Source organism: Fundulus heteroclitus, chromosome 6 (assembly GCF_011125445.2).
Source record: "Fundulus heteroclitus isolate FHET01 chromosome 6, MU-UCD_Fhet_4.1, whole genome shotgun sequence".
Taxonomy (NCBI): Eukaryota; Metazoa; Chordata; class Actinopteri; order Cyprinodontiformes; family Fundulidae; genus Fundulus; species Fundulus heteroclitus.
Window position 1 is genome coordinate 13,431,115 of NC_046366.1, and position 25,519 is coordinate 13,456,633.

The following is a 25,519-nucleotide window of genomic DNA, read 5'->3' on the forward strand; positions in this document are numbered from 1 at the left end:
AAAAAATATTTTTTTTTGCAACAAGCCCTGAAGGGGACACAGCTGAAGCTGGTCAGAGCTGATGTGAATGTGGCTGGAGATAAACACAAAGCAATCATGGAAGAAGACAGAGAAAGGATTCCTGGATCAATGTGTGCTTATGTGCTTTTTTGTGTCTCTGCTCTGTCTTTTCTAACCCCCAGTCGGCCGAAGCAGATGACCGTTCACACTGAGCCTTGTTCTGCTGGAGGTTTATCATTCCTGTAAAAGGGGAGTTTTCCTCTCCACTGTCGCTTCATGCTTGCTCAGTATGAAGGATTGCTGCAAATCCATCGACAATGCAGACGACTGTGGCCCTAAGCTCTTTCAGGAGTGAATGCTGCTTGTCAAGACTGCTGGGTTTTCTTAGATAGGAAACTTCTTGACCAACCTGTCTGTATGCTTTGACTGAATTTGGTTGAGATGTGTTGTGAATTGGGGCCATATAGATAAAATTTTATTGAATTGAATCAAAATCCTGTGATGGACTGCGGCAGTACTGAGCTGGAGGTTCCCCTTCATGCTGGAAATCGACCCTAAACTCAGAGCCAGAGCAAGAAAAAAATGGTTCAGATCAAGACACATTGATGTGCTAGAATGGTCCAGCTAGAGCCCAGACCTAAAGCCACATGAAAATCTGTTGAAGTGCCAAACAATCAATCTTCATTTAACTAAAATGGAATAAAAACCTAATCTATAACCCATGTTTTGAAAAAGAAAACATATAAGTGAGCCATATATACGCCTTTAAATGTTTCTGTTATTTTATGTCTCTGATGCTTTTAAAGACGCTAAAATGTAAGAAAAAATAAAGGTTATGATCCTATCTTGTAATATGTCACCACGCAGCCCGCTGATACCCCATGCCCACATTTTAATATAAAGCATCAAAACGAAGAGCGTCTCACGTTGAACTTTTGACACCTTCGATGGACAATAATGTGTCATTTAGGGAGCCGACGGTGGGCGGAAGTGACAAACAGCGAGCGTCCGCAGCCTGAATGGTTGGTTAGCAACATGCCTGAGCTGGCGACGCTTAACCTATAGCAGCAAGGTGCACGTCGGTTCATATGTGAATGTTGCGCATAACGAAAGCCGTCGATCTGATAAGGCGTCCATGCGGTTCTAGACCTGAAACCGCGAAGCGATAAAGAGATACGAGAATGCCAGAGCGCCTGTGAACGGAGCACAAGCTAGCTAAAGCTAACCGAGCTAGCTAAAGCTAACTGAAGCTAGCAGAAGCTAACCGCGCTAGCTTTAGCTAGCTGCGCTGCAGCTCTGTGCACCATGACAACAGCAGAGGGTGAGATGCGGAAAAGACAGCAAAGGTAAGAGATAGAAGAAGAGACAAATGCACGAACCAGCTCTAATTGCCAGCTCTTCTTACTAATTTACGCAGCATTTCTGTGCGTGACAATGTTGTTTTTAGAGAATAATACAACATACACTTTTAAAATGTTTTGACATCATCCAATGTCTTGGAAGAAGCTATAAACCCCGCATGCGGCCATCGAAACTCTCTGCTCGATGCTTCTGTACAAGACTGTTAAAGCTAAGCACCTAACGCAGCCCTTCTTTCCTGCCCAGCTGTGTTCCAGCTGTGCTTGCACTGTGACTGCAGGCTGCGGGCCTCCAGGAGCCATGAGGGAGGAGTGTGCAGGTGAAGCTCTGTTCCAGGACCGGGACTTTCCCACCGCGGACACCTCCCTGTTCTCTGACAGCTCCTCGCCCATCGCTAGGCTGCAAGGACAAATCACATGGCGGCGTCCGCAGGTTAATCTACCCGGGGATTGGGATGGTGGGAAATTCCTGGCCAGGCCGACCTTTGATGCTTTTGGCTGATTAGGGTTAAAACTTTCTGCTGGTTCATCCACTCAGCCAGGGAGTGACTTTCCACGTCAGGTGGATGAGTTGATGATGAGAGATTTTGACAGGACAGGTCACGCATGCAGGTTCACAAGGAGGGAGGGAAAGCACAGGCTTACTTGTGAAGCCTGTGCTTCACAAATAAGTAGGAACTCACTGGGAAAAAATGGAATGTAAAATGTTAAATAAAAATATCCGTCCATCCATTTTCCTTTACCCGCTTATACGGGCAGGGTAGACCGACTGACCGAGGCAAGATGTAGAACATTCCTGCTAGATTTTGTTGTAGTTTTTAAGCACCTTTTATACTGAATATTATACCATTTTGTTGTTTTACCCTAACCCTAACACAAGTACACTGATCCAGCATACCATAATATAGGGGTGGACGGAAAAAAACATATGAATAAAATATAAATCACATTTATCAATGATTATCAACAAATTCAAAACATATATTTTGAGTGCAGCCCTGGCCATTTTATGCTGTTGCTTTGTGATTCATTTTTAGATACAGAACACACAAACACCGAATTCAAACTCAACCCTTTATTCAACCAACTTTTTACCAAAACTACAAGTTTAAAAAAAAAAGAATGCATACTTGCTGAACTCTTTGAAGGAGACAAAGCGTTCCTGGGTCTGCGTTGTGATTGGTTGGGAGGATGTAACGACTGTAGTATTAACTAACATGGCTAGAATGCAAAAGGAAGAAAAACTGCTATTCTATTGAACTTTTCTTTGACCCTTTTTTTCTATCACAAACTTTTTATGTCTGTCGATCGATATATATTGTTAATGAATTATCGTCCGGCCCTACCATAATGATCATAGACTGCTGAAGTGAACGACACTGATCGTCTTTTTATTATGCCACTTTTTAGTGGGTGGGAAGTATTACGTTTCCTCAAAGCGGATGTGATAGGAGTAGGAAAAATGTGCAGCACCTGAAGACGTACCGAGGAGGTAACTCAGCCGTTCATTTGATTCGGGTGTGTTGGACTAGGGATGCATCTAAAGGTTGCAGGGCAGTGGCTCTCAAAGACTGGAGCTGTAGACCTTTGGGCTACGAGCTTGTCCGCTGGCAGGCTGTCTGAGCTTTTAGCAGCTTGACTACTGTAATTTGAATTTAAGTGCTAGATGGTATTGGTTTAGCTTTTTTTACGACATGACCGTCCATGTTTGTCGCAGCCAGAAATGTATCCAAACAGCAGAATTTGCCTTCCTTCTAAGTGAGGAGAAAATGTTATTAAAAGGTCTTTAAACTGCAATTGTTGCAGTTTCTTCATCGTTTAAGCTGTTCACGACACATCCCTGCAGGCACTTTCTGAGTGTAACTTTACTTCCTTGTCGTCTTTATTTTTTTTAAATCTCCAGGAGATCTGTCGGTCGCCGGCCCTCTTCCCCGCCAACGCCAACCTGGCTCATGCGAAGCAAGGCCTGCTGGGAGACTGCTGGTTTCTCTGTGCGTGCACCTTCCTGCTCAAGAACCAGCACCTTTTAAACAAGGTACACCAGCAGCAGTTCTATTCTCTCTGTGAGCGTTTATAAATCCTGGGCTTTGTGGGGGGGGGGTTTGGCTTCTGCTCTGCTCACAGCGTCTTTGGGTTCCCGTCGCAGGTGTTTCCTCCCGGCCAGCCCCAGTGGGGCAGCAGCAGGTACAGGGGCTCCTTTCACTTCCTCCTCTGGCAGCACGGCCACTGGACGGAGGTGACCGTCGACGACCGTCTCCCCTGCATGAACTCCTCTCTCTGCTTCTCGCGCTGCCACTCCCCCTCTGCCTTTTGGGTTGCTCTGCTGGAGAAGGCCTATGCCAAGTAGGTGGCTCAAGGATTCCCCCCGATTCTCGTTTCTCTGTTTACCCGGCGGCAAGGTTTTCTATTCTTGCTGCGTCTTTGTGCGTTCCCACATTTCATCGATTTCCTGCTTAATCCCACCCCCAGGGTCCACGGGTCGTATGAGCAGCTGTGGGCCGGGCAGGTGTCGGAGGCCCTCGTGGATCTGACCGGTGGCGTCGCCGAGCGCTGGAGCCTGGGGGAGTTCGGTTCAGAGGAGGAAGAGCGACGGGCGGAGTGGGACAGCGACGACGCCCGGAGGAAGAAGCTGGACCTGAACCTCCTGCGCCGCGTGAGAGGAGAGTGTGCGCTGAGCTGCTCCACCCGCAGCACCCCCGGAGGTTAGAAAAGCGCTGCTTTGTAGATAAATGCGACCGCTGATCCTCTGCCAAAGCCCGTGGTTGACGTTCTGACTCGAATTAGGAGTCGGTGAGCTGGATCAGCACCACGCTCTGGCTGTGATGGAGTGGTTGGACGCGAGGAAGGTGTCGGGGGGTGAGGTGCGGCTGCTGAGGATCAGAAACCCGTGGGGACGATGCTGCTGGGCAGGTGCTTGGACTTGGAGGTAGAATTTTGCCAAGAGGGAACTTTTTATAGTTGCATCGGGTTTTAGGAATAGCCAATTATATGCTGTGATGGCTTGGAAAGCCGTTAAAACTCTGCAGAAAAATAAACTACTCACTGATGACGACATCGGAAGTTGACAAATCTGATTAGGCAGTCAGGCACATTTTTCTAGCTGCTTATCACATACTTCTAAATCTAACTATGGAAACATGTGAGGATGGTTATCATAGACTACATACCATAGTTTTTTTTCTCCCTCTTATAACCTTTATACAGGTATTCTTGTTAAAATCCAACCTCTCATTTTCAAGAGAGACCTGTTAGATAAAACGGCAGCAACGAAAACAATAAAATTTTACAAACACGTTAACAATACCAGTAATTAAAGCATTCGACTCAATTAAATGAACCGATTAAAAACAAGAGCAAGTTGCAAAAGATTTCTCTTGTTTTCTGAAAAGTGCATGTTTTGAAGGTAATAATTATTTATTTTCTTTCCCATACATGACCTTACAATTGACAGACAAAATGAATGAATGAATTATCCTCTATTTACTGCAGCTGCCTCTGCAGTTTGGATTAGTCAGTTCATGAGAGAGCGATTAGTGCCGAGTCCTCTGGGCGCCTGTGTGGGTGTGATGCGCTGCGCGCTCTCATTCACCCTGCTACTTTGTTTAATCTCCACCGTAATCGATGCATTAGCGAGAGAACGTGAGCTAATTTCAATATTTATAGCTTTCTCTCCTCAGAAGACATCACGCCTCTAAACAAAAGACCTGTGCAGTCGCAGCGGCAGATGCTTTTCCTCTTCCATGCATGTGCATCTGTTGTCATTTCAATTTGTCACCAGAGGGGGCAGACGTCTGCAAAAATCCTGGAACTTGCGCTATGCTCCTTTTTAAAAATTATTTTAAATTGTCCCAGAGGAATAAAAGTAAGAGTTTCAGATTTATTCATTTATTTATTTTTTATTATTGTACTAATGGAGCACTATAGAAGAGGCAGTCTTGAAAGCGAAGTTTGTGGCTGGACTGTCTAAGTCTCAGATGAAGCACGTCAGACTGAATAGTGTCAAACGCAGACTGCAGACACCGAAGCACAGCGGTGTCCGTTTCTGCGTGGCAGTAAAAACTAGTGTCATCAGCATAAAAACATGTTCAAGCATCAGTATTATTTTTATTGACATCGTTTACAATAATTGCAGAATTGGACCTAAAATTCAACCCTGTGGCACACCTTTTGTGATGTTAAAATAATCTGATGACAGACCACTGTGTTGCACACGTTGTCTACAATTTGACAGATGATTAGAAAACGGACTTACAGCACTATCTAATAAACCAACTCCTGACTGCTTTTGACAAAGGATAGTATGATCAGCAGGTTAACAGTAGTAATTAGCATCCAAGGCTTCAGGGATGTCATTTACAACTCCATCTTTGCTGTGACTGGACTGTGCCCTTTCCTGAAACCAGAGTCATGTCATGACAGCTCTCTACAAATATTCTTTAAGCTGATTATGAACTAATAGTATATTGGGTCATGACTCCTGCTTGCCTTATTGTTTGATTTAAAGGGGCGTGGCTCAATGGGTGTGAGAAAATGTCATAATCGAGTACATCGAAACTCACTGCAAGAAATACCTGTTTATGTTGAAAAAATCTGGATGACACAGTTATCAGTTTTTTAAACATCCCTTATTGCCACACTGTCACAATATGACTGCAACACTCTTCACTAGTATTGGCATCCCTCAAATTTAAATCTAATCTAAATTAGTCTGTTTTTTTTTTATTGTTTTGTAAAACCGATATGTCTTGGGGAATCCACTGCTATCCTGTAACAACCAATCTTATGGGAGTAAAAGATTTTTTTTTCTTGCACAATATGCTTAAACATAAAACAATCTTTTTTTTTGTTGACACCAAATAGGAAAGGCAGCTGGATTTGTAACACGGTCTGCAGTTCAAGCCACATTGGCTCCCCGCATCTGTGCAGCACAGAGCAGGAACAAGAAGCAGTTTGTTTATTTTAGCACATAAAGAAGATGCCGTAGGCTTAAATTTTGGGGAGAAATGGGTATACACTGTAACATTTTATGTTGTAAGGCCAGAGATTTATTGCAACACGTTATTGATTTGACATTTTTCCACATCTTTTCCTCAACCTTTGCTCTCTCTCCCATACAGAATCAATTTCTCTGTCAATATTTGAGCATCCCCTGCGGATTTTATAAAGTGTTTTGAGATGCGTGACTCCTTTTGGGGGAAGGAGCAATATTTCAGTGGGATAGTGTAGTTCAACTTTCATAATGGCAACATAATCTGAAACAGAAAAATATATACTGCAATATTATTCACCCCCCCTTACCGTCCTTTTGCTGTACACAGTGGCAAGTTGTCATAATTCCAGTAGTTTTACTATTTTTACTTATTGTTCCTGCTGTATAAATGGTCAAACTTGGATGAATAACAATTCTTTTTCTTGTTGAAAACATTTACAACACAATTAAATCTATAATTATGGCAGGTTTAGATTTAAAATACATTATTTCATTAAAGGAAATACGACTGGCATCTCTCAAAAGATAAAAACAAAACATGTAAACAAATAATGTCAATATTTTTATACCCTTCTCAATAATTCATGGAAAAAATCTTTCTGGACGACTGCAGCAATCAAACCTATCTTCTAATTGCTCTCCAGCTTTTTCTACGTTTCTGCTTTTCTATGTTGCTGCTCATCATTTGAGTCTTTAAGATTAATGAATTTCTGCCCTAATTGCATAGATGTTCTGTTTTCTTTTCCAAGCAAGGCTCACTATGTATGAGTTTACAGTTTTTTTCACACTCTGACAAACTTCAGAAAGGTAATTTTCTTCTTTTTAGTGTCACCAGAATCTACAAAGCCCAGCAAGTGTCAGCGGGTAAAAAAAAAAAGCACAGCAGGTGGAAATCCGTGTTCATGGGTTACTAGACTGTGCGCTCGGTTTCTGTGAGGTGGGCTGATTTAAACAGGGCAGTGGTTTAACTTTGTATCTGACAACATTTCCACAGAATGTACCTTGAAGGTGGGGGTGGGGCGTCCAAACTCTTGATAGATGTCACTGAATAATGTGCACGAATGGACAAAACAGAGCACATAAAGTGTGAGCACCGATTTCCACCTGCTTTGTTTATTTATATATGTTTATACACCCGTTGACACTTGCTAGGCTCCATAAAAATCAATTAGGTGGACCATCTACAGTGGTGCACCCAAATCTGCTTTTAGGTCATTTCTTAGACTTGGTTTAAATCCAGCAAGCGTTTTTAAAGAAAGAGAGACACTTATGAATTGAGCCTAAAAGAATGTACAAACTGGATATCTTCTATTTTAATAAGGCAAATGTGGAAAACCCTTTTACGGTTTGGACCTACAATGATTTACAAACCTCTTTCCTTCAAAAATCGACTATATTTGTTTAATCAAAATTGCGTAATCTTAGTGTATTGTAGGGCTTTATGATTTTGCCAAAAAAAAAAATTCGTCAAAATTGTGTTCCATTTCAACCATAATTGCGATTTGTTTCTTTTCTTTTGACTTTTCTATGCATTAACCACAAGCAACAAAAATGCCCTGCAGATAAAGACTATTTTAAAACAAGAAAGTGAAACATTTTTATTAATCAGAATATTATTATTCCAGACAATAGCTTGTTAAGTTGGACATCAATCTTTCTTTAACTTATCTCATTGCTGCAGGTCTCTTCCCTTCCATGTGGAGGCAAACCCCCTTTAAATGTATTACCAACACCTAAAGGACGTGTCTTATGCATAGCCAAAAATTCCAGACCTGCAATAAATTTGCTAATAAATGGAGGAGATGTAATTTTATAGGAAATTTTTTTCTGCTAAATAAATGTTCTTAAATTAAAGGTTTGATCTTCAGGGTGAGATGTAGTTACTTTTATAAACAGATTAATTTTAAGCCGTTTTTACACACCATGGGGGCTGGTAATCGATGTAACCCAAGTTTAGGATTTGAAAACATTTTAGCAACTTTTTGCCCACAGTAATGTTTTTTTTTTTTCTCTGAGCTCATTGTAGCTTGAAGGATCTTCTTTTTTTTAATCAGGGATATTAAAGGAGAATTTTCAAATTTTGTTCATACTCTTGTCTATTTATGATGCAATGTATTTTTAGAAACAGAACAATAAATGCTAAATCCATCTCTTCTTGTAATAAATAATTTTTATATTAACAGGACAAAGGTGTGGAATATAAACTACATTAACTACTAGTGTTGTGCAACTTCACCTTCTGACACAAAACAATCCTAAAGACTCTTGTAGAAGCGTTGCTCTGCAGGATCTCACTGGATCGTTTTAGTTCAGAGGTAGAACTAGTAGTTTTATTGTTCTGCATCAGGAGCACTAGCTGAAATCTCCCAGTAGAGCTTCCTTTAACCCACGAGAGTGCCTTGTCTTTCCTATAGCGCCACCTTGTGCTTTGTCTTCCTCAGTTCAGAGGCAAACCCCCATCTGAGACTTTATATTTTCGTCGTCAGACCAGTTCATTCTCTTTGGCTGTTCTGCCATTCATCTTTGGTGTAACTGCTTTAAGCTGCAGACGCAGATTAGCGTCACAATCTCACACAGCTCCATCTGTTAACAAAAACAAAAAAAGTCGGTCACCTTAATGTTTGAAAAATCTGCAGATTTTCAGTTTTGGTAGTTCCTCTCTATTATCTGACCCACATGTCTAAGCTTCACACTGACAATGTTGCTTTGTTTCTCGGTTAGTTTTTTTTTGATTGCTCACCAGTAAAATAATCCAGATTTGTTCACATCACCTTTCAGGGATTAAAAATGTTCTGCCGGATCAGTGGATGTATGAAACCACTTTTTTCCTCCATCCTGCATTTCCTGCATTTCATGTGTCAAACTTTGACTTTCAGTGGTGTTGGTTGGAGTTCCCTTGACCCCGTCACTGCAGCAGAGCTGCAAAGCCGAACAGCCGAGGGGGAATTCTGGTTGGATGAGGCCGAGTTTACGTCCCAGTTTGATGACATCACAGTGGGCTATCCTATTAGCAAAGATGGACACCTGAAGAGCGTTTACACAGGTTGTTCCTTTATCTTGTTAAACCAGCATTTAGTGGTTGGTTCAGACTTAGATGTTTTCTTTTAAACCATGTACATCCCTCCTCCTCTTACAGGAAACCTTCTCACACACAGCCATCAGCTGGCTGGCCGGTGGGTCAAAGGCTACTCTGCTGGCGGAAGCCGAAACACCAGCAGCTACAGCAGCAATCCCAAGTTCTGGCTGAAAGTGTGCGAGGGAGGCGAGGTACTGGTATCCCTGCTGCAGCGTCGGAAACGCAGTAGCACAACGAAATGCCCACAGGCGGCCCTCGAGGACAGCAGTAACACAAAGCACCAGCACTACCAAGCCATCGCTCTTCACATGTGGAAGGTCTGTGCCACGAGAAACACGGCGGTGACGCGGGGCATTACTCTATGACGGACGTGTAAATCACTCTCCCCAGGTGGAAAAGAAGCGTTTTAATCTGAGCCGGATGGTAAACAAAGCGCCTCGTGCTTCTACTCACTGCCACTCCTACGAGAGAGAGGTGGTCCTCTGCAGGCAGCTCGAGCCTGGATACTACCTCCTTATTCCTAGCACCTACCAGCCGGGAGCCGAGGCCCACTTCCTCATCCGGGTCTTCTCCTCCTCCCCCGCATCACTCAGGTAGGAGTCACCTGTAATTCAATCCCATCAGAACAACAAACTTCAATATTTTTTTTTTTTGTGTGATAGAGCAGCACAAAAAGTGTTTCTGTTATGAGTTCCTGCGAGTTTTTTTAAGGATTCTAACTTTAAGCAGCCTTTTTGTCTACCTAGGCTGTTCTGCTGTTTCCGCTAAGATTGATCTCACAGAAAAGAAGTTGTAATGTCAGTGATAGTGAAGCTCACGGTGCTAACAGAGACATTTTTCCTTTATCTATCCACATAAAGGCAAAGAAGACAGGGACAAAAAAGTTCAAACGAGTCGTACATTAAGTCAGTGAAGTTATTTCAAGGTAACAACAGACAAATCGATGATAAAGCACAAGTTTAAATACCCAACTTAAAATATATATTAGTAACTTAAAATAGTTACTGCAGATTAAAGCAGTAACATGTTTTCATGTTTCTGCCAAGCTATCCATGGCGCAAATTTACATGCAGCAAATTCTGTATTGATTGCAAATTTTACTTTACAAAAAGCTTTGTGAGAAATCAGGAGTCCTGTTAACTGACCATAGCTGACAGGTCCTGCAGCTTCGAAGTGTTTGACTTTGGGGCAAACTGCCATCACTGATTGGTCAGTTACTGACGAGCCTCCAGGATTGACTAACATGAGGCGTCACGTCAGATGAGCTCTTTATGTAGATTAGGTGCGCTGACTTCCAGCAGTCCTCCTCTAGGATAGCTGCTCCGACGTCGGCACACAGATCTGCGCCCAGCTCAACAGCGGAGCCCTGAGCGGGACTGAGTCCGTGAAATCAGACCAACACAGCATTAATCCCAGGTTGGTTCATTTTGTAATGGTTTAAAAGTCCCAAATTGCTTTTCAGACCGTGGGGAAATGTGTCGTAAGAAAGATCTTTAATGAACTAAGCTGATCCCGATTCCAAAGGCAGGAAGTCGTAGATCCTTCATTGGGATTACAACCTGCTATCTTAAAACATCACTCATGGGAATCTCATAGAGGTTAAGCTGTGAAACGGAACGGAAATCAGTTTTTACCTGAGAACAAATCTCTTCTAATAATTGACAGATTCACAGAACCCTGTGAGACGGGGTCTCTTTGGAGAAGTAACCACACACACGGATCCTGCAGCTGCACGCCATCATGGAGCTCTGCTTAATCTATCATTTGAACTTTTAACAGCGTACGCCACAGCTTCTAACCTACCCAGACATGACTGTCCCTCTAAACCGACCAGCTGATTTAGGAGAGTGTAAATAGGATCCAGGAGGCTCATGACAACTCTGGAGGAGCTGCAGAGACCCACAGCTCAGTTACAGGAGAAAAGACATCAGCGTTAACGTTCACAGACTCTCTCCATCCAACCTGGTTGAGCTTTCGCTTGATGGGGGATAGTAGGCAGACTAGAGATCTGCACAGCTGGTAGAGACATAAACTTAAAGAAAGGTGGTTTTGGAGCAGTGCTCATATGGACTAAATGCGGATGCAGTCCACATTTTCATATTATGTGTTAAGAAAATTGACAACTATGTATCGTTTTCCTTCCATTTTAAATATGTGCTACTGTACATCGGTCTATCACATAAAATCCCTGTAAACCATACAGGAGGAGGTGCTTGTAATGTGCGAATGTGAATTTTTATTTCGTCGATTTGCTTGGATGTGTCCTGACCACAGTCCACTGAATTAAAGATGTTTGTCAAAAATTGACATTTAAACAACATGGAAGTTAAACCCACAGAAAACTTTGGGGTTTTCTTTTTACAGAACATGGATTTATTATTCTGCAAAGATTTTTTTTTTATCTTTAAATACCACATTTCTTCCCCCAAGAAGAAGTGGTATTGTTGTTTGCTCGTGACCTAACGGCACACCGTTCTTATTGCCAGTGCCCTAAAAAGCCCAGCGCCCTCACTGCCACTGACGACGGACGGCGAGTGGGAGACCATTTTTTTCCGTGGCTCGTGGACGGAGGGAAGGACGGCGGGCGGAAGCAGGAACTTCCCGTCGTACTGGCAGAACCCCTGCTTCCCTTTTACAGTTTGTGATGATGAGCCAGCGCTGACATCCGGAGAGGCTGTCAGGATTACTCTGCACCAGAGTTGCCCCGACACCGATCTACATCCCATTGGTTTCCATGTTTACAAGGTCAGTCAGAGGTCAAGGGAGTACAGTCTGTTTACAAGTCAGCTGAGATGGGGAAAAATCCTCATTTTTGACTTTTTGACTCTAAAGAGTAGTTAAATTGCTCCAGTTAGCGTCACCGCTATTAACAAACTAAGATAAAATTAAACTCCTCTTGGTAAAAAAAATGAATCAGAGCTAGCGATTTAACTTTTGGTGTCCGATTTGCCGCAGGTACAACAGGTGGACTCAGAGCAGCCAGTAGCCAAAGATGAGGAGCCTGTGGCCAGTTGCACCCCGCACTGTTACACCCAGGATGTCAGTCTGACCTGCACTCTTCCTCCTGGATCTTACACCATAGTGCCTTCCACGTATCAGCCCGACTGCTCAGCAGACTTTACAATCAGCCTGGCTCGGAGAATTAACAGGTTTGCTCTGGGTTCTGTTTTTTTTTTCTCATTAACAGGGGCCGCTGCGAGAAAGTGTAAATGTATTAAACTGTGGCGTTAACAGGCCAACCTTAGATGGTACAGCTGTACTCAAACACAAGCCCCTAAATCTAAGCCGCCCCTTATCTCTCACCTATTTGCTAACCTAATTCTGTTCTTATGTACATTCCTAACCAGATACTTTTAAACGACACGTACATCCCTTTTATTTGTCTTACTCTGTGACATTGAATCAGACTAAGCGTCTCTACTTTTAGTTTTTTAGTTTTGCTAAGTTCCAGACAATCCTCCTGACAGAACTGCTTCAGCCGCGTCAGTCCTGTAGGCTAATTTGCTAATCCAGCTTTTCAAAGCAAACTTTTCTATGGCACTGAGATCAGGGCTTTGGGTTGAAACACTTGAGTTTTAGTCTCTTTAGACCCCAGCGCATGTCTTTCTCCCTGTAATCTGTCTTTTTATATTTGTTGCGGAGTAGCTGCTGAAACACACATTTCACACCAAAACACGTTAAATCTCTGGGACAGACAGAGTTTACAAAACCGTGACATCATCATCTGGGCTTAACCAAATTGTTTAAAGGCATAGTAGTCTTGGCGTATCCAAACTTCTGACTTTGAATAAAGTAATACCGCTGCATTATTAGTCTTTAAACTAGCAAATCTTAGTAATTTTGGTTAAACGAACTGACCTGGAATAGAAAAAGTTGAGTCTGATTTAAGGTGGGTGAGTCAGTGGGACATCTGTAAATATGTTTTCAACTGTAGGTCTTCATACAGAGACAGCAAGTTGGGTTTTCAAGAGCCTTTCAGGGTAATGTTGACATTGCTACAGTTTTGTGTTTCATAAAAATATATACCTTATTTTTTGGACCGTAAGGCACACCGGATTATATAGCGCTGTAAAATATTCTTCCCAAGTGTGTAATATAACTCCGCCCCTTCATGTACACAGCTCTCTATCCGTCTCTATTGGGAGGACAGAGAAGTTGGACTACACTGCCCTCTTTCTAACAAATGGCCAAATAAACATAACTTTTATATTGAATTAACTCACTAGGTTTATTGTTGCTAGCGTGTACTCTGGGCACGGGCTGGCTAAAGGCTGTGCTGACTCTGCGCTGACTCTCTCTCTTGAAAAAGCTTAGATCTAGTTCTGATGTGGTTTCCTAACCTCAGAAACCCCCCCAAAACGTCCTTCCTACTGCTTTGCAGTCTGCTCTGAGCATGTCTGACTTCTGTTTTTGGTCAAGTGGAGACAATGTTAAGGCTGATTGTTACATGTCAACTCATCTAAACTTAAAGAAGAGAGGATGATGTGAACTGAAATGAGTTTGCTTATAATTACTTATTTTATTGATCCGAACCAATGTTTGTTTTGTTTTTCTCCCAGGAAAGTGGTGAACAGTCAGGAGAAGCTGGGGAGAGCCATTCACGAGGTTGGTTGGTCTGATTATCTGATGCGCCGTGTCAGAATTAAAGCTTTTTTTTAAATTAACTGATTCAAATAAAGTGATAAAGAAATGTTTTGACTTTTACTATCGATAAAATGTTAATATTGTTGTTATACACCTTTTGTATAAAAGGGTTTGTTGTTCTTTATTTTATATATTGCTTGTTGTTTGGATCGCAGTGAGTTTTCTGACATTTTAAAGACGCAAATCTGGAAACGATAGCCTGCAACTACAATAAAGTAATAAAACCAGCATATGAATCCATCAGTTATAATGTAAGATTTAAGACAGCTGTTGTTAAAGTACAGGAATTGTCTTGCATTCCTTGGAGCTCATCACCGGATTAAAATGCCAGTGGAAACGTGCAAAAATCAGGCCAGCAAAGATGAGAAAGATCTGATTGCTTTAATAGATATCTTTCTATTGATTATTGAAAATGGTACAAATACTTTTCAACATGTAACTAAAGGTGGATTAATATGTTTGAAAAGCTTTTTGAAAATTATTTTAAATCTAAATCTGCCTGGTGTATGATCAACCATATATATTAACTCAGTCAGGACCTTTTATATCCAACTGTTTCTGCTCTCTAGAAACCAAATAATATTTATGGTACATCAGCTGAAGGGGTATCAGTATCACCTCAGTAACAACCAGGGACACACTGCAGCATACACGCTGTACTTAGGTTTAGGTTTGAACTCCATCACTTGTCGTCAGAAGGTGGCAGCACTTAATAATCCATCCGTCCTGTTTTTTTTTTGTTTTTTTTTCTCGTGTCTCTGGGTGGCAGGTCTCTCACATCTCTGTGATGAAAACCTAGTTCTCCGGGACTGACGTCAGCCCGCCACCCCGTGCCTCTTGGCCTGCGATGAAACGGCCGGTTCCACCATCAGCGCCGACCACAGAAGGCATGACTGTGTTTGTGTTCGTATATATGGACCGTGAGTGGCCGGCCTGGCCCCGGGGGGGGACAAACCACCGAAGGGGTTTCTGCGCAGCTCCACAATGATCTGTGATTAGGACATCAGAGGTTGTCGCTGGGCTGGGCTGCTAATGAAGTATGACGGGGACTGGCTGGTGTAAACAAACAGCGGCCACTGAAGAATACCGCCACTGCTCTCTCGCTCATTCACTCACTGGTACGCCCGCCGGCCCGGAACAAAGAATCCTCTCATGAAGGTCCTCACAGAGGCTTGGGAGTGTAGGGTGGGGTGGGGGGGAGCAAGGGGTGCGGGGATGGTCTGCAGTAGCAGAGCCAACCAAACCGCACCACACCATACCATACCAACCCAGAAGTTCCCAGACAATCCTTCCCCCCCGCATACATTATTATTGTTTCAAGAGGCAAACGCTGCTTCTACAGTGGCCTAATCGCAGCTAAATCTGTGAGCCCGACCAGTAGAACCAAGCTCCCGTCCTCGCCCTCCACCCCCTCCTCCCTTCTAGTCCCGTCGACTCAGTCCAAAACTCTTCCTGGACCTGAACAGAGGCGCCGTTTGAAGTCGCCGCAAGAACAGAGGGCGAGTGGAGCGGAGGGGGACGAAAGGAGAAAACGCAGCACATCAGAGGCTGGCGGTTCAAACAACAAGGCCGCCGGTTGTGGGTCTCTTGCGTTGAGGCCGTGCATGTGCGGCTTTGCGCGTCCGTCTGCTCGTCCCCGTCCATATCCGTGAGCTGAAGTCACAGGATCACTGATCGCTGCAACCCGACTTACTCACGACTTTTAAATAAACGGTATCTGACCGATCTGTGGTACTTTGTAATTATATCATTAGCTGTTTGTCATGTTTGGAAATATTTATAATGTATTAACATTTACTGAAAGTATTCTAAATAAAAATCTTTAAAACTAAGTGAGTTGTTTTTATGTGATTTTTCAGGTGTCACAGTTCATTTTTCTTTTTCCTGTAAAAACATTTGTTGGCAAAAGTTTGAGACTGACAGAAATGTTGTTCTTCATGAACTTTGTTGTTTCAGTTCTGTTGCATCTTTTTCTCAGATATCTCTGGCATGCTAAAGTTTAGTAATGTGCCATTTGATTTAGAGCCTTATTGGGGAAATGCATCAGTGTTTGTTTGAGCTCAGAACTGGGCCGGTTTTCTCTTGTCACAGTTCTCCGTCATGCTGGAAGAAGCTATGTTCACCATTTGAAATGAGGATTGCTGCTTGTGCAGCGTGTTTTGATATTCTCAATCTTTTTTTTTTTTTCAGCTGAATATAAATTTTGCATCTTATTGAGAAATCAAGAGGAGGTCAAGGAGGCATTGAATAGTAGTTTGAGATCCTGTTAATGGATCCACGAGCTAATTACAGGACCAGAGCAGATTGGTCTTTTAAAGCTGTCGCCCCCAGACTGAGTATTGTGTTGCATTTATCTTTACGCTGTCTTGACTCTTCTTTCTTTTAAGAAGTTTAAGACCCACTTGTTCTGACTGGTTTTAAACTAGTTTTATGCTATAATGTTGCATTTATGTTGTTTTTATCTTTTTATTTTGTATTTTATTTTTATTGTGAAGCACTTAGTGGTTTTCATCCTGTAAAAGGTGCTATATAAATAAAGTTTACTTACTTGAATCTAAGTCACTTGAGGTCCAACGTTTCTATTGTGAGATATAACTATGGGAGCGTGTCAATCTGCAGGTGTTGATCTGCTGTGTATTATTAGGTAATAACCAAATGGTCCCAATTATGAACAAGCTTTTGGAGATGCTGCTTTGGTTTTCAGCAGAACGTAGCACCTGCCCACATGGTCAAATGTCTACATTCTGGTTTAACAACCATAGGGTCACTGCGCCCTCATTAGCCAGCAAACTCTCCTAAACTTCTCAGCTTTAGAGGCAACATTGGTATCAATGAATGGCGCACACACACTTTTCGAGCAGCCCGGCTTTTGTGAAACGGAGATTTCCGAGCTTCAGACCTGTCGCGGCCTTGCGCATGCGCGCTTCACCCCTGACCTCCCCAGCTCACCGCAACTGCCATCAAGCCGCATGCGCGTCCATGCGCCGGGGCTGCGCGTCACCGTCCCTGCGGAACCCAGGAGGCTGTTCTCGGACTCCGAAAGCTAGACTCCTATCCAGAAAATAATGAACAACAAATTTGATGCGTGAGTAAAGGTTTTGTTGAAACTCGTGCGCTGGAGCTGTCTATTTGTCGCTTTTCAGCCGTTCACCGAAGATTGGAAAGTTTCTCGGGGCTACGCTGTGTTAAATGAGAGGTGTGTCAGCTTCATGGCGTGGTGCTATATTCTCTGAATTAATTTTTTTTAACTCGTCTCAGAGTGTGCTCTTCTCACATGGAAGCGTTTCCTGCCAAACAAAACCAGTAATGTAACGGTAGACATTGGTTTATAGGAGGGATTCGGCTAGCGGTTAGCCGTAGCTTAGCATGCCGTAAAGCAGGTAGGCCCTCAGACCTCGGGGCGGCGGTTGTCGAGAAGCCGAAGACGGCGCGTGAACACGGGAAGCAAAGTAGACTCCCAGGTCCCCGGTTGACAAGCGGGTGGACTACCGCCACGTTTGACAGGAATGGACTTGCATTCAATCTCTAGAGCTAATTAACAGGGAACATGGACTCACGTTTTCCCATTAAGCATTATTCGTTGTAAGAGCACGTAAATGTATCGGACTCTGCTAACTAAAGTAATCTGCAGCGGATCTTCACGCCACGAGGTCACAGTTAACGTTTAGTTCCTATTTCATAAGCTAAACAAATATGGACCTAGTTCTCACTAAAGCGCCATAGATTTACACCTCCACTAATAGTTACGGCCTCCATTATGACCGTAAACTGGATTATGGTGTAAAATACTACTTGGCAATGAAGCTCATTCCGATTCCTGACTCTAAATGGTTTTTGTTAAAATCAGTTTGCATTTGACGTCAGTTAAGGCAACACCTGCAATATATATATTTTCTGCTTTCTCTGGTTCCGTCCAATCCAGGCTGAAAGACGATGACAGTGGAGATCACGAGCAGGATCAAGGCTCACCGAAAGACAGTGAAAAGGAAAAACTCGAAGAAGACGACAAGGAACAGAACATTATAAAGAGAAAAGTAAGGAGGCATAGCGTTTTTCTTGTCAGCCTTGCAGAAATGCAAGAAGTGGACGGGTCAGGCTCTTTCTGGCCGAGGCCATTATGGCTTGGAGATCAGAATCAATGATTCTAGTTTTGTCTGTTTTTCTTAAGGATGCAAAAAAAGATTAGAATCTGGCAGAAAATGGAGAAAACAAGATCATCCCCAGTTGCATGCAAATGTATCTGGTTTTAATTGAACTAAAAACCACTGTCAGTCAGTGTGTTAAAGGAGAGTTCTTAGTTTAGATGGATTTACTGACTATGGGGGTGGGGAAATTTATCAGTAAATTACCTGCCAGTCAAGACTAATCTAGAAAAATGTTGACTTGTTCCAGTCACTGAATGCCTGGTTTATCCTTGCCTCTCACCCGTATAATTACAGATGCAGATAAACCGTTTTTTTTTTCTTGTGGTAGATGGTGGTTCCAGGGCCAGGAGAGCATCCCCTTCAGTACAACTACACGTTCTGGTACTCGAGGCGTACTCCCGGGAGGCCGGCCAGCACGCAGAGCTACGAGCAGAACATCAAACAGATCGGCAGCTTCGCTTCGGTCGGTTGCTACTTCCAAATTCACAAAAGGCCGCCGTTGGCCGTTGTTTACCAGCCGTCTCTACACGCTAGCTTTGTTGCCTCATTTCGTCTCTTATTAATGTAAAAAAATTCTTCGATTCTCTCAAGGTGGAGCAGTTTTGGCGTTTTTATAGCCACATGATCCGGCCTGGTGATCTAACAGGTCATAGCGACTTCCACCTGTTTAAGGAAGGCATCAAGCCTATGTGGGAGGTAAGGATTATTTTCTCACATCCTAAGGTTTGTTCGATAGCTTGATTTTTCTGTGTAGTCCACCTGGAACGTGAGTTTTCACCGTGCTTTGGAAACGTTTGCTCTTTTTAGGATGATGCCAATAAGATGGGTGGGAAGTGGATCATCCGCTTAAGGAAAGGCCTGGCGTCTCGATGCTGGGAGAACCTGATCCTGGCCATGCTGGGGGAGCAGTTCATGGTAGGAGAGGAGATCTGCGGGGCGGTCGTGTCCGTGCGCTTCCAGGTAAATCCAGTTACACATAGGCACACTGCGGTTGCACGTTTATCACCTCATCTCACCACTTAGTTTTTTTTTTTTTTTTTTTTATCAGGAGGACATTATATCCATCTGGAACAAAACGGCGAGCGACCAAGCGACGACGGCTCGCATCAGAGACACGTTGCGCCGAGTCCTCAACCTGCCGCCCAACACCATCATGGAGTACAAGACTCACACAGACAGCATTAAGTATGTATGTCTCCACGCTTTATTATTTTTTTATTACTATTCTGTTTACTTGTCGTTGTCGATGTTTTTCCTGTTTAAAAATGTTGTCTTAGTCGGCAGCCACTTGAATTTAAATTCTCATAACTTTTCCCGCATAATTTCTTTAAATTGATATGACGTCCAGTGACTTGCATAATACACTGCTCAAATATTAAAGGGACGCTTCTCAGTCAGAATATATCAGGTCAGCATTAGAGGAGGTTATTAGTGAGTTTTAGCTGTTTTAGTGTTAATTAAATCAAAAACAGGAGCACTAAAGGGACAACAATAGGAGCGGGACAAAAGAAAGGAAGGGTTTTGCAGGTGGAGGTCACAGGCATGTTTTCCCTCATTTATTTATTTACTTTTTTGACAGCTTTTCAGTAGTTTTGCAAATGACCAGGCTCAGCGTCACTACTGGTAGCATGAGTGTACTCCAACTGCACCGGGTTGGCACATCAGTCTGCCAGAAGGTTTCCTGCCTCTCTCAGCTCCGTCTCCAGAGCAATGAGGGGATTTCAGGAGACAGACAGGCGTTCTAGGGCTGCATCCGAAAAGGTCTAATTGTAAAGACTCTTTAGCCAAAGGGGAAGTGGGTCAGCAGTCACCATGATAAGTGCTGTACGAATAGTGCAGTCAGTAAGGAAGGGGGTAGGAAAAGTAGCCTGTATGCTTCCTTTAGCATTAGAACCTCACTAGGTCCCTCGCCAGTGCTAAGAAGCTATAAGGAATCCCACAGTCCTTTGCGTGACGTATAAACACAGTCTGTAGAAGTTTACACGCCTTCATATGTTTAGGTCTGTGTAATGCTATTAGAACTTTAAGCTATACATCCTTAAACAAAATCCAGATTAACCAGTCACCTTTAGCAGTTACTTAATCACTTAAACGAATCCGCTCTGAAGACCAGTGAACATAGCAGACAGGTCGGGATCAATTATAAAGCAGGGTTAGTTTAGAAAGCATTAAGCATCTCACACAGCAGCCCTGTTCAGTCATTCATCAGAGACTATGGCCCGACTGCAAACCTGCCAAGACACGGGCGGACTTTATAGTCCAGGCCAGGAGAGCACTAACTCATAGATGCTGCCAGGAGGTCTACGGTAACTCTGGAGGAGCTGCAGAGATTTACGCCTCTGCTAGTGAAACCTGTGGACTGGACAGCTGGAAAAGCACTGTTCAAACCCATTAGAGGTTCCTTTTTACGTTTGCCACGAGCCTCGTAGAGGACATGCCAAACGAAGACCGTGCTGGGATCACAGGAGACCGAAATTCATACTTTTTGCCTACATACTAATGTTGAAGACGGTTTTCTTCAGCAGAAACAGATCCGCTGGTCAGGGGGAAAAACGTCAGTCTGATGTTAGAAGCTGGTAGACGTGTCCCAAAAGACTTGCCCTAAATACATGTGCACAGCACTTTTTAAAATTATAGTCAAAAATGTAAAACCCATGTGTCATTTTCCTTCTGCTTGAGTTATTCACTACTGTCACATAAATCCTAATAAACACATTGGGGTTTGCGGTTCTAACGAGACAGAAATACTTGTTGTCACATCATATCTGAGAAATCATTCTGCGTTTTGGACCATAAATGTCCTGTTTCTAGGTCGTCTAGATTTAAATAGAGTATTTTGTCGAATATAAACCTTTGGTAGAGAGATCAGCTCATATTATAAAACTATCGTTTAAAACAACAGCCATGTGTAGATGAAGAAGACATCTGCTGCATGTGGGAGGAAACTCTTTGTTGGCATGTTGTGAATTAAGCCCAGTGTTGTGAACCCACTTAACCTGCTTGGCAACAGTATTTGTTTTATGCTCCTCTTGTCTGTATTATTAGAACCAGTTCCTCTTTTCATTACAATAGTGATGCCAGTGGATTCCTACGAACCTGCCTCTTGATCTCTAAATTCATTTGTGACATTACAAAATCAAAACCTCTTAATCATGTGGTGTTGTTTTAATAAAATTCAGCTAGAATACCTGAGCAGACTGTAGTTTCTCCACAGTACTCTTTAGGGTCGTGCATAAAAATCGATACAAAGATTAATATCGATGTTTTCAAAAACAATTTAATATCGATATTCTGGCTTTCAATATCGATATACCTCCCATCCCTAGGGGGCGTTATTGCAGCACACCATTGCTGTCCATAGCAAGGAAGAGCAAGTGAGACGAATTTGCAGAATGGCAGACAGGATTTTAGAAGCGTCTTCATCCCTAAAATCAGACGTTTGGGCACATTTTCTACTCCCCATTACTAAGGGGTGGACCAGTTTCGGTTCAATTTGCATGTTATCTAAGCCATTACAAGGCCTTTGTTGGGCAGTAGTGTAAAGCTTGGAACTCCACATTACTCCAGACATTTTGAATTGAGAAAGCTTTCTGGATATGGAAGTGAAACATCTTTGAACTTCAGAAAAAGGTCCAGTTGTTTTGTTTTTTAACTTTTTTGGAATGGCACCTTTTTTGGTTTCTGTGATACGTTAAATGCATCAGAATCAGAAATACTTTAATAATCCCAGAGGGAAATTATTTAATTTATTTATATAATTTAATTATTTATGCATTGAACCAAATTAACTTTATTTTCCTGTTTTTAATATGCAGTGTTCAATAAATTGAACATAAATATAACATTTGGCTGGTTTTGTTGATTGAATGACTTTGAAATAATAAATATTGATATTGGAGTCAAGGGTGCATCATTTAAACATTCTAATAATATATTGAGGTCTGTGGTTGTGATAAGAAAATGGAGTCAGTCAGCTGGCTGCACTGATCCAGTTGTGCTGCCCCCAGTTCCCCAGAGTTACCTTAACATTAAGATCACGAATGTTATTAAAGCATTCTAAATATGTTCATATGTTTAATGTGCATTTTTTTCGTCTTGCTGTTTTAAGTCTCCTTTAAAAAAAAAAAAAAGCTATTTATCTAAACCTTTGTATTTTACTTTGAATGATGATGCACTGGATGCTCCTCTCTTCTCAGAGCCTGGGAAGACTTCCATGGTCTGGTGAATGCTAGCGGCGGACGTTAGCCCCTCACACGAAGATGCTCTGTGAAGAGTAAGAGCCGCTCCTATCGTAGTTAACCAGAGCTACACAGATCTTCCCCCCCATGCGCTTTAATCCCCCCCACCAACCCCCCGCTGGGTCTGTCTGTGCCGTGCAGGTTTGTGTGTATATGTGGCGTGTTGAGGGGTGGACGAGTCCGGGGCTGGATACCTCTGCGTGGATCGGCACCGTGCAACATGAGGACCGAGGAAATATCCGCAGGATCAGAGGGCCTGAAGACCATTCCCTATTTTTGTCCAATTTGATGTTTGAGTGGAAAGACATGTCGGCGACCGGTTAAAGCGAACCGAAGAGAGAGAAGCGACCGGTCAGCCGGAGGAAAAACAAAGCCTTCATTATTCTTGTGGGCAAGTTTTAACACGTTAACCTGCCAACAGAGAGGGTTGCTGTGTGACTGTTGGGTATGTCTTATCTGGCTGTTTGCTGTTGACAAAGTGTACTTGACAAAAAAAATACAACAAACCCTGTTTTATATAAAAAACAAAACAACGAATGTCATTTATTGTTAAACGGATTTCACCCGAGCTGATGACACCAGCCTGTGCTGAGCAGTTTTAGCAGGAGCAGCAGGTGGACGACGTTTCATTACAGCGATGCCGTTGAAATGCCATTCCTCAGTCATTCTAAACACGTTTCTGTGCACAATGTGTTTGTATGTACACCATGGGTCTGCATCATTTTACTATCCGTGTTTACTCTGAACAGAGGCGGACCGTCCTGTGCCGAGCAGGAGGTCGTATGAGAGCGGTCTTTAAAGTTCACCACCAGCTGCTTTAGTCACAGGGGCCGGCCTCAGGCTCAGGGCTGCACCGGGCGTCTCCCAGACCAGTCCACGGTCAATACGGTCTTCAGATGGTTCATAGAAAGGACTTTGCTTAAAAGTCGACAGTAAAAGTGTAACGGCACCCTGAAACCGACATTCATCACAGTTCAAAATTCATGAAGCTTTGGCCAGGATCAGGGTTTTTGTGTAATTTCACACTGTGCACAGTTTTTTTTTTTTTTTTTTTTTTTTTTTTACATCTAAAGTTTGTGAGGAAGTCTTAATTTTTGCCCAAACCGTTGGTGCAAATGCTGGAATGGAAACACTGCTGGGGATGTGCACCTGATGGATTCTAGCAATAAAAGTTAAACATGCATCTGCTGCTAAAGCTGGCTCAGATTCTCTCATTAATGAAAAGAAGCCACAGAGCTGAAGGAACCAAACCGCTGCTGCAGTTTTATTTCTTGCCTTTTTTCCATCGGTGCCGTGCCAAGATAGCTTTTGACTCGTATGTATGCAATCTCTTTTTTTTTTTTTTTTTTCCTTCTTCTGGTCTCTTGTTTGGTTTTCAGCTCATCTCAAAGAACATGTGATTCTGAAAGGAGAGCAGCGGGTTAGGTAACGACAACATGAAGGTGATGTTTATTAGCAAGGCTGCATTAGACAGGCTGGTGTTTAGTATCTGATGCTTTAGCCTTGAGTGCAAATATTAAGGTATTTGCACAGCTTTTAAACAAAAATGTATATGACCTAAATGCTTTCATTTAAAACATAAAAACTGTTATTCCTGCAAAAATACATTATAGAAATATCATTTATTTTGATACATAGACTTGAGCAAAAACCTGTAATAAAGTGCTCATTGTGCAGAATATTGTGCTTTTTGCTGTACTGCTTTTTAAAGAGTAAAACAAGCTGGTATTAGCCTGCAGTTTGCTGCTTAATGGAAACGTACCTCATAGCTAGCCAAGTTTACCTCTGAAACAGGGTTTTGGTTTCAGAGGGGTGGGTGGCGCTCCTGGTTTATACTAGCCTGGCGTATCAGTCTGGTAAGGAGCTAGTAGCACTGAGCTATATTATGCACTGGAGTGCTAATCACCGTCTGTTTGAACGAGTCGCTTTGAAGCCACCAGCCGCCATATTGGTACTCCCTATTTCCCCCCCAGTAACTAGGGAATATGTGCGCTACAGCATCGAATAACGAAGATTTTGTCATGTTCAGGGGGGGGGGGGCTTAAAACTTTTAAAATGTCAAATGCCATATACTTTTATGTTATGTTCTAAAACTATCAAGTACTGAAAAAGTCATGTGCTGAAATATTTTGCATTTTTTATATTTAAATATATATGTTTAACATTTATAAATATATAAATAACAATATACAAAAACATATATTTACAAATGTGTATACATATATATACATATATACATATACACATACTTATATATACATATATGTATATTTAATATGAATAACATGTAAAATATTTCAGCACCTAATTTCCTAGTAGTTGATAGTGTTAGTACATCCACTGTCTGTAGAATTACCTGTGAAACGTTTTCACACAGCCAGAAATCTGCTTGTTGCAACCAAATCCTATGATTTGGTTCTGTGAGAGTAGGGAGTAGCAAGATGGCGGCCAGTCACTTCAGTTTTTCGGCAAAATCATCACTCCAGTGTATAATATAGCTCAGTGGCTAGTAGAGCCAGATTTCAAAGGCGGGACCATCCGGGTCAGCGTCATCAGGTTGGAACCAATCGGATAACTACTGATATTACGCAAATAAACTCCAAGCAACATGCTGTTTTTTTTTTTGTTTTTGTTTTTTCAATTTGCAGTCTGTGAATCATGTCATCCCATCAAGCAAACTCTTCAGTAAACTATTCTTTTTGCCACTTTTGTCTACCAAAAAAAAAAAAAAAAAAAAAATCAGAGGACACATGCTGTACTCACACACATTTTCTTAATCTTCCAAGGCACCAAGCAACAAAAATCTCTGTACGTTTCGAGACTGTTATGGTAGCAGAAAAGCGCGGTTGCATTATGGGCAATTCTGCTGCTGCAAGGGACGCATCGTAAAGTCCCACCTCCCGTGCTGTGAATGCAGCCTTACCAGACTGACTTATGCTCAGTATCTGGCTGGCTGGGCTAGGTTTCCACACCATGAGTGTCTGTTTTTCCCAACTGGAAATATTTCCAAACAGCCTGACTACACTTAAGTGGGGTGGAGTGGAGGAGTCCTCGTTCAGCCAGCTGAC

The 25,519-nt window shown here is 42.5% G+C and overlaps 2 protein-coding genes across 4 annotated transcripts; both read left to right on the forward strand.

The window, feature by feature from the left end:
- Positions 1-974: 974 nt before the first annotated feature.
- capn10 (calpain 10) lies at positions 975-15,900 on the forward strand. The gene is made up of 13 exons (XM_012874683.3): positions 975-1,346; positions 1,606-1,791; positions 3,262-3,393; positions 3,505-3,701; positions 3,828-4,060; positions 4,143-4,284; positions 9,225-9,391; positions 9,485-9,741; positions 9,815-10,017; positions 11,911-12,169; positions 12,380-12,573; positions 13,984-14,029; positions 14,838-15,900. The coding sequence occupies exons 2-13, from the start codon at positions 1,660-1,662 to the stop codon at positions 14,865-14,867; spliced, it is 1,992 nt and encodes a 663-aa protein (XP_012730137.2). The 5' UTR covers positions 975-1,346; positions 1,606-1,659; the 3' UTR covers positions 14,868-15,900.
- Positions 15,901-17,019: 1,119 nt separating this feature from the next.
- On the forward strand, positions 17,020-24,130 carry eif4e2 (eukaryotic translation initiation factor 4E family member 2). Of its 3 annotated transcripts, none has more exons than XM_012874682.3 (8): positions 17,020-17,153; positions 17,991-18,102; positions 18,542-18,676; positions 18,805-18,909; positions 19,021-19,173; positions 19,262-19,402; positions 22,410-22,486; positions 22,593-24,130. In XM_012874682.3, exons 1-7 carry the CDS (start codon positions 17,134-17,136, stop codon positions 22,443-22,445), a joined length of 702 nt encoding a protein of 233 aa, XP_012730136.1. In that variant the 5' UTR covers positions 17,020-17,133; the 3' UTR covers positions 22,446-22,486; positions 22,593-24,130. The 3 variants fall into 3 exon arrangements, with proteins under 3 accessions (XP_012730136.1, XP_012730135.1, XP_021178307.1); XM_012874681.3 differs by having other exon boundaries at positions 19,262-19,398; XM_021322632.2 differs by lacking the exon at positions 17,020-17,153 and adding an exon at positions 17,246-17,264 and having other exon boundaries at positions 19,262-19,398.
- Positions 24,131-25,519: the final 1,389 nt, after the last annotated feature.

What these genes read in the sequence shown, in the direction of transcription:
- eif4e2 (XM_012874681.3), top strand. Translation starts at nt 17,134, where the DNA reads ATGAACAACAAATTTGATGC. An exon ending in ATGAACAACAAATTTGATGC is followed by an intron (nt 17,154 to 17,990) that starts GTGAGTAAAGGT and finishes CGTCCAATCCAG; the next exon opens with GCTGAAAGACGATGACAGTG. An exon ending in AGAACATTATAAAGAGAAAA is followed by an intron (nt 18,103 to 18,541) that starts GTAAGGAGGCAT and finishes TTCTTGTGGTAG; the next exon opens with ATGGTGGTTCCAGGGCCAGG.
- capn10 (XM_012874683.3), top strand. Translation starts at nt 1,660, where the DNA reads ATGAGGGAGGAGTGTGCAGGTGAAGCTCTGTTCCAGGACCGGGACTTT. An exon ending in TCACATGGCGGCGTCCGCAG is followed by an intron (nt 1,792 to 3,261) that starts GTTAATCTACCC and finishes TTAAATCTCCAG; the next exon opens with GAGATCTGTCGGTCGCCGGC. An exon ending in TCGCTCTTCACATGTGGAAG is followed by an intron (nt 9,742 to 9,814) that starts GTCTGTGCCACG and finishes CACTCTCCCCAG; the next exon opens with GTGGAAAAGAAGCGTTTTAA.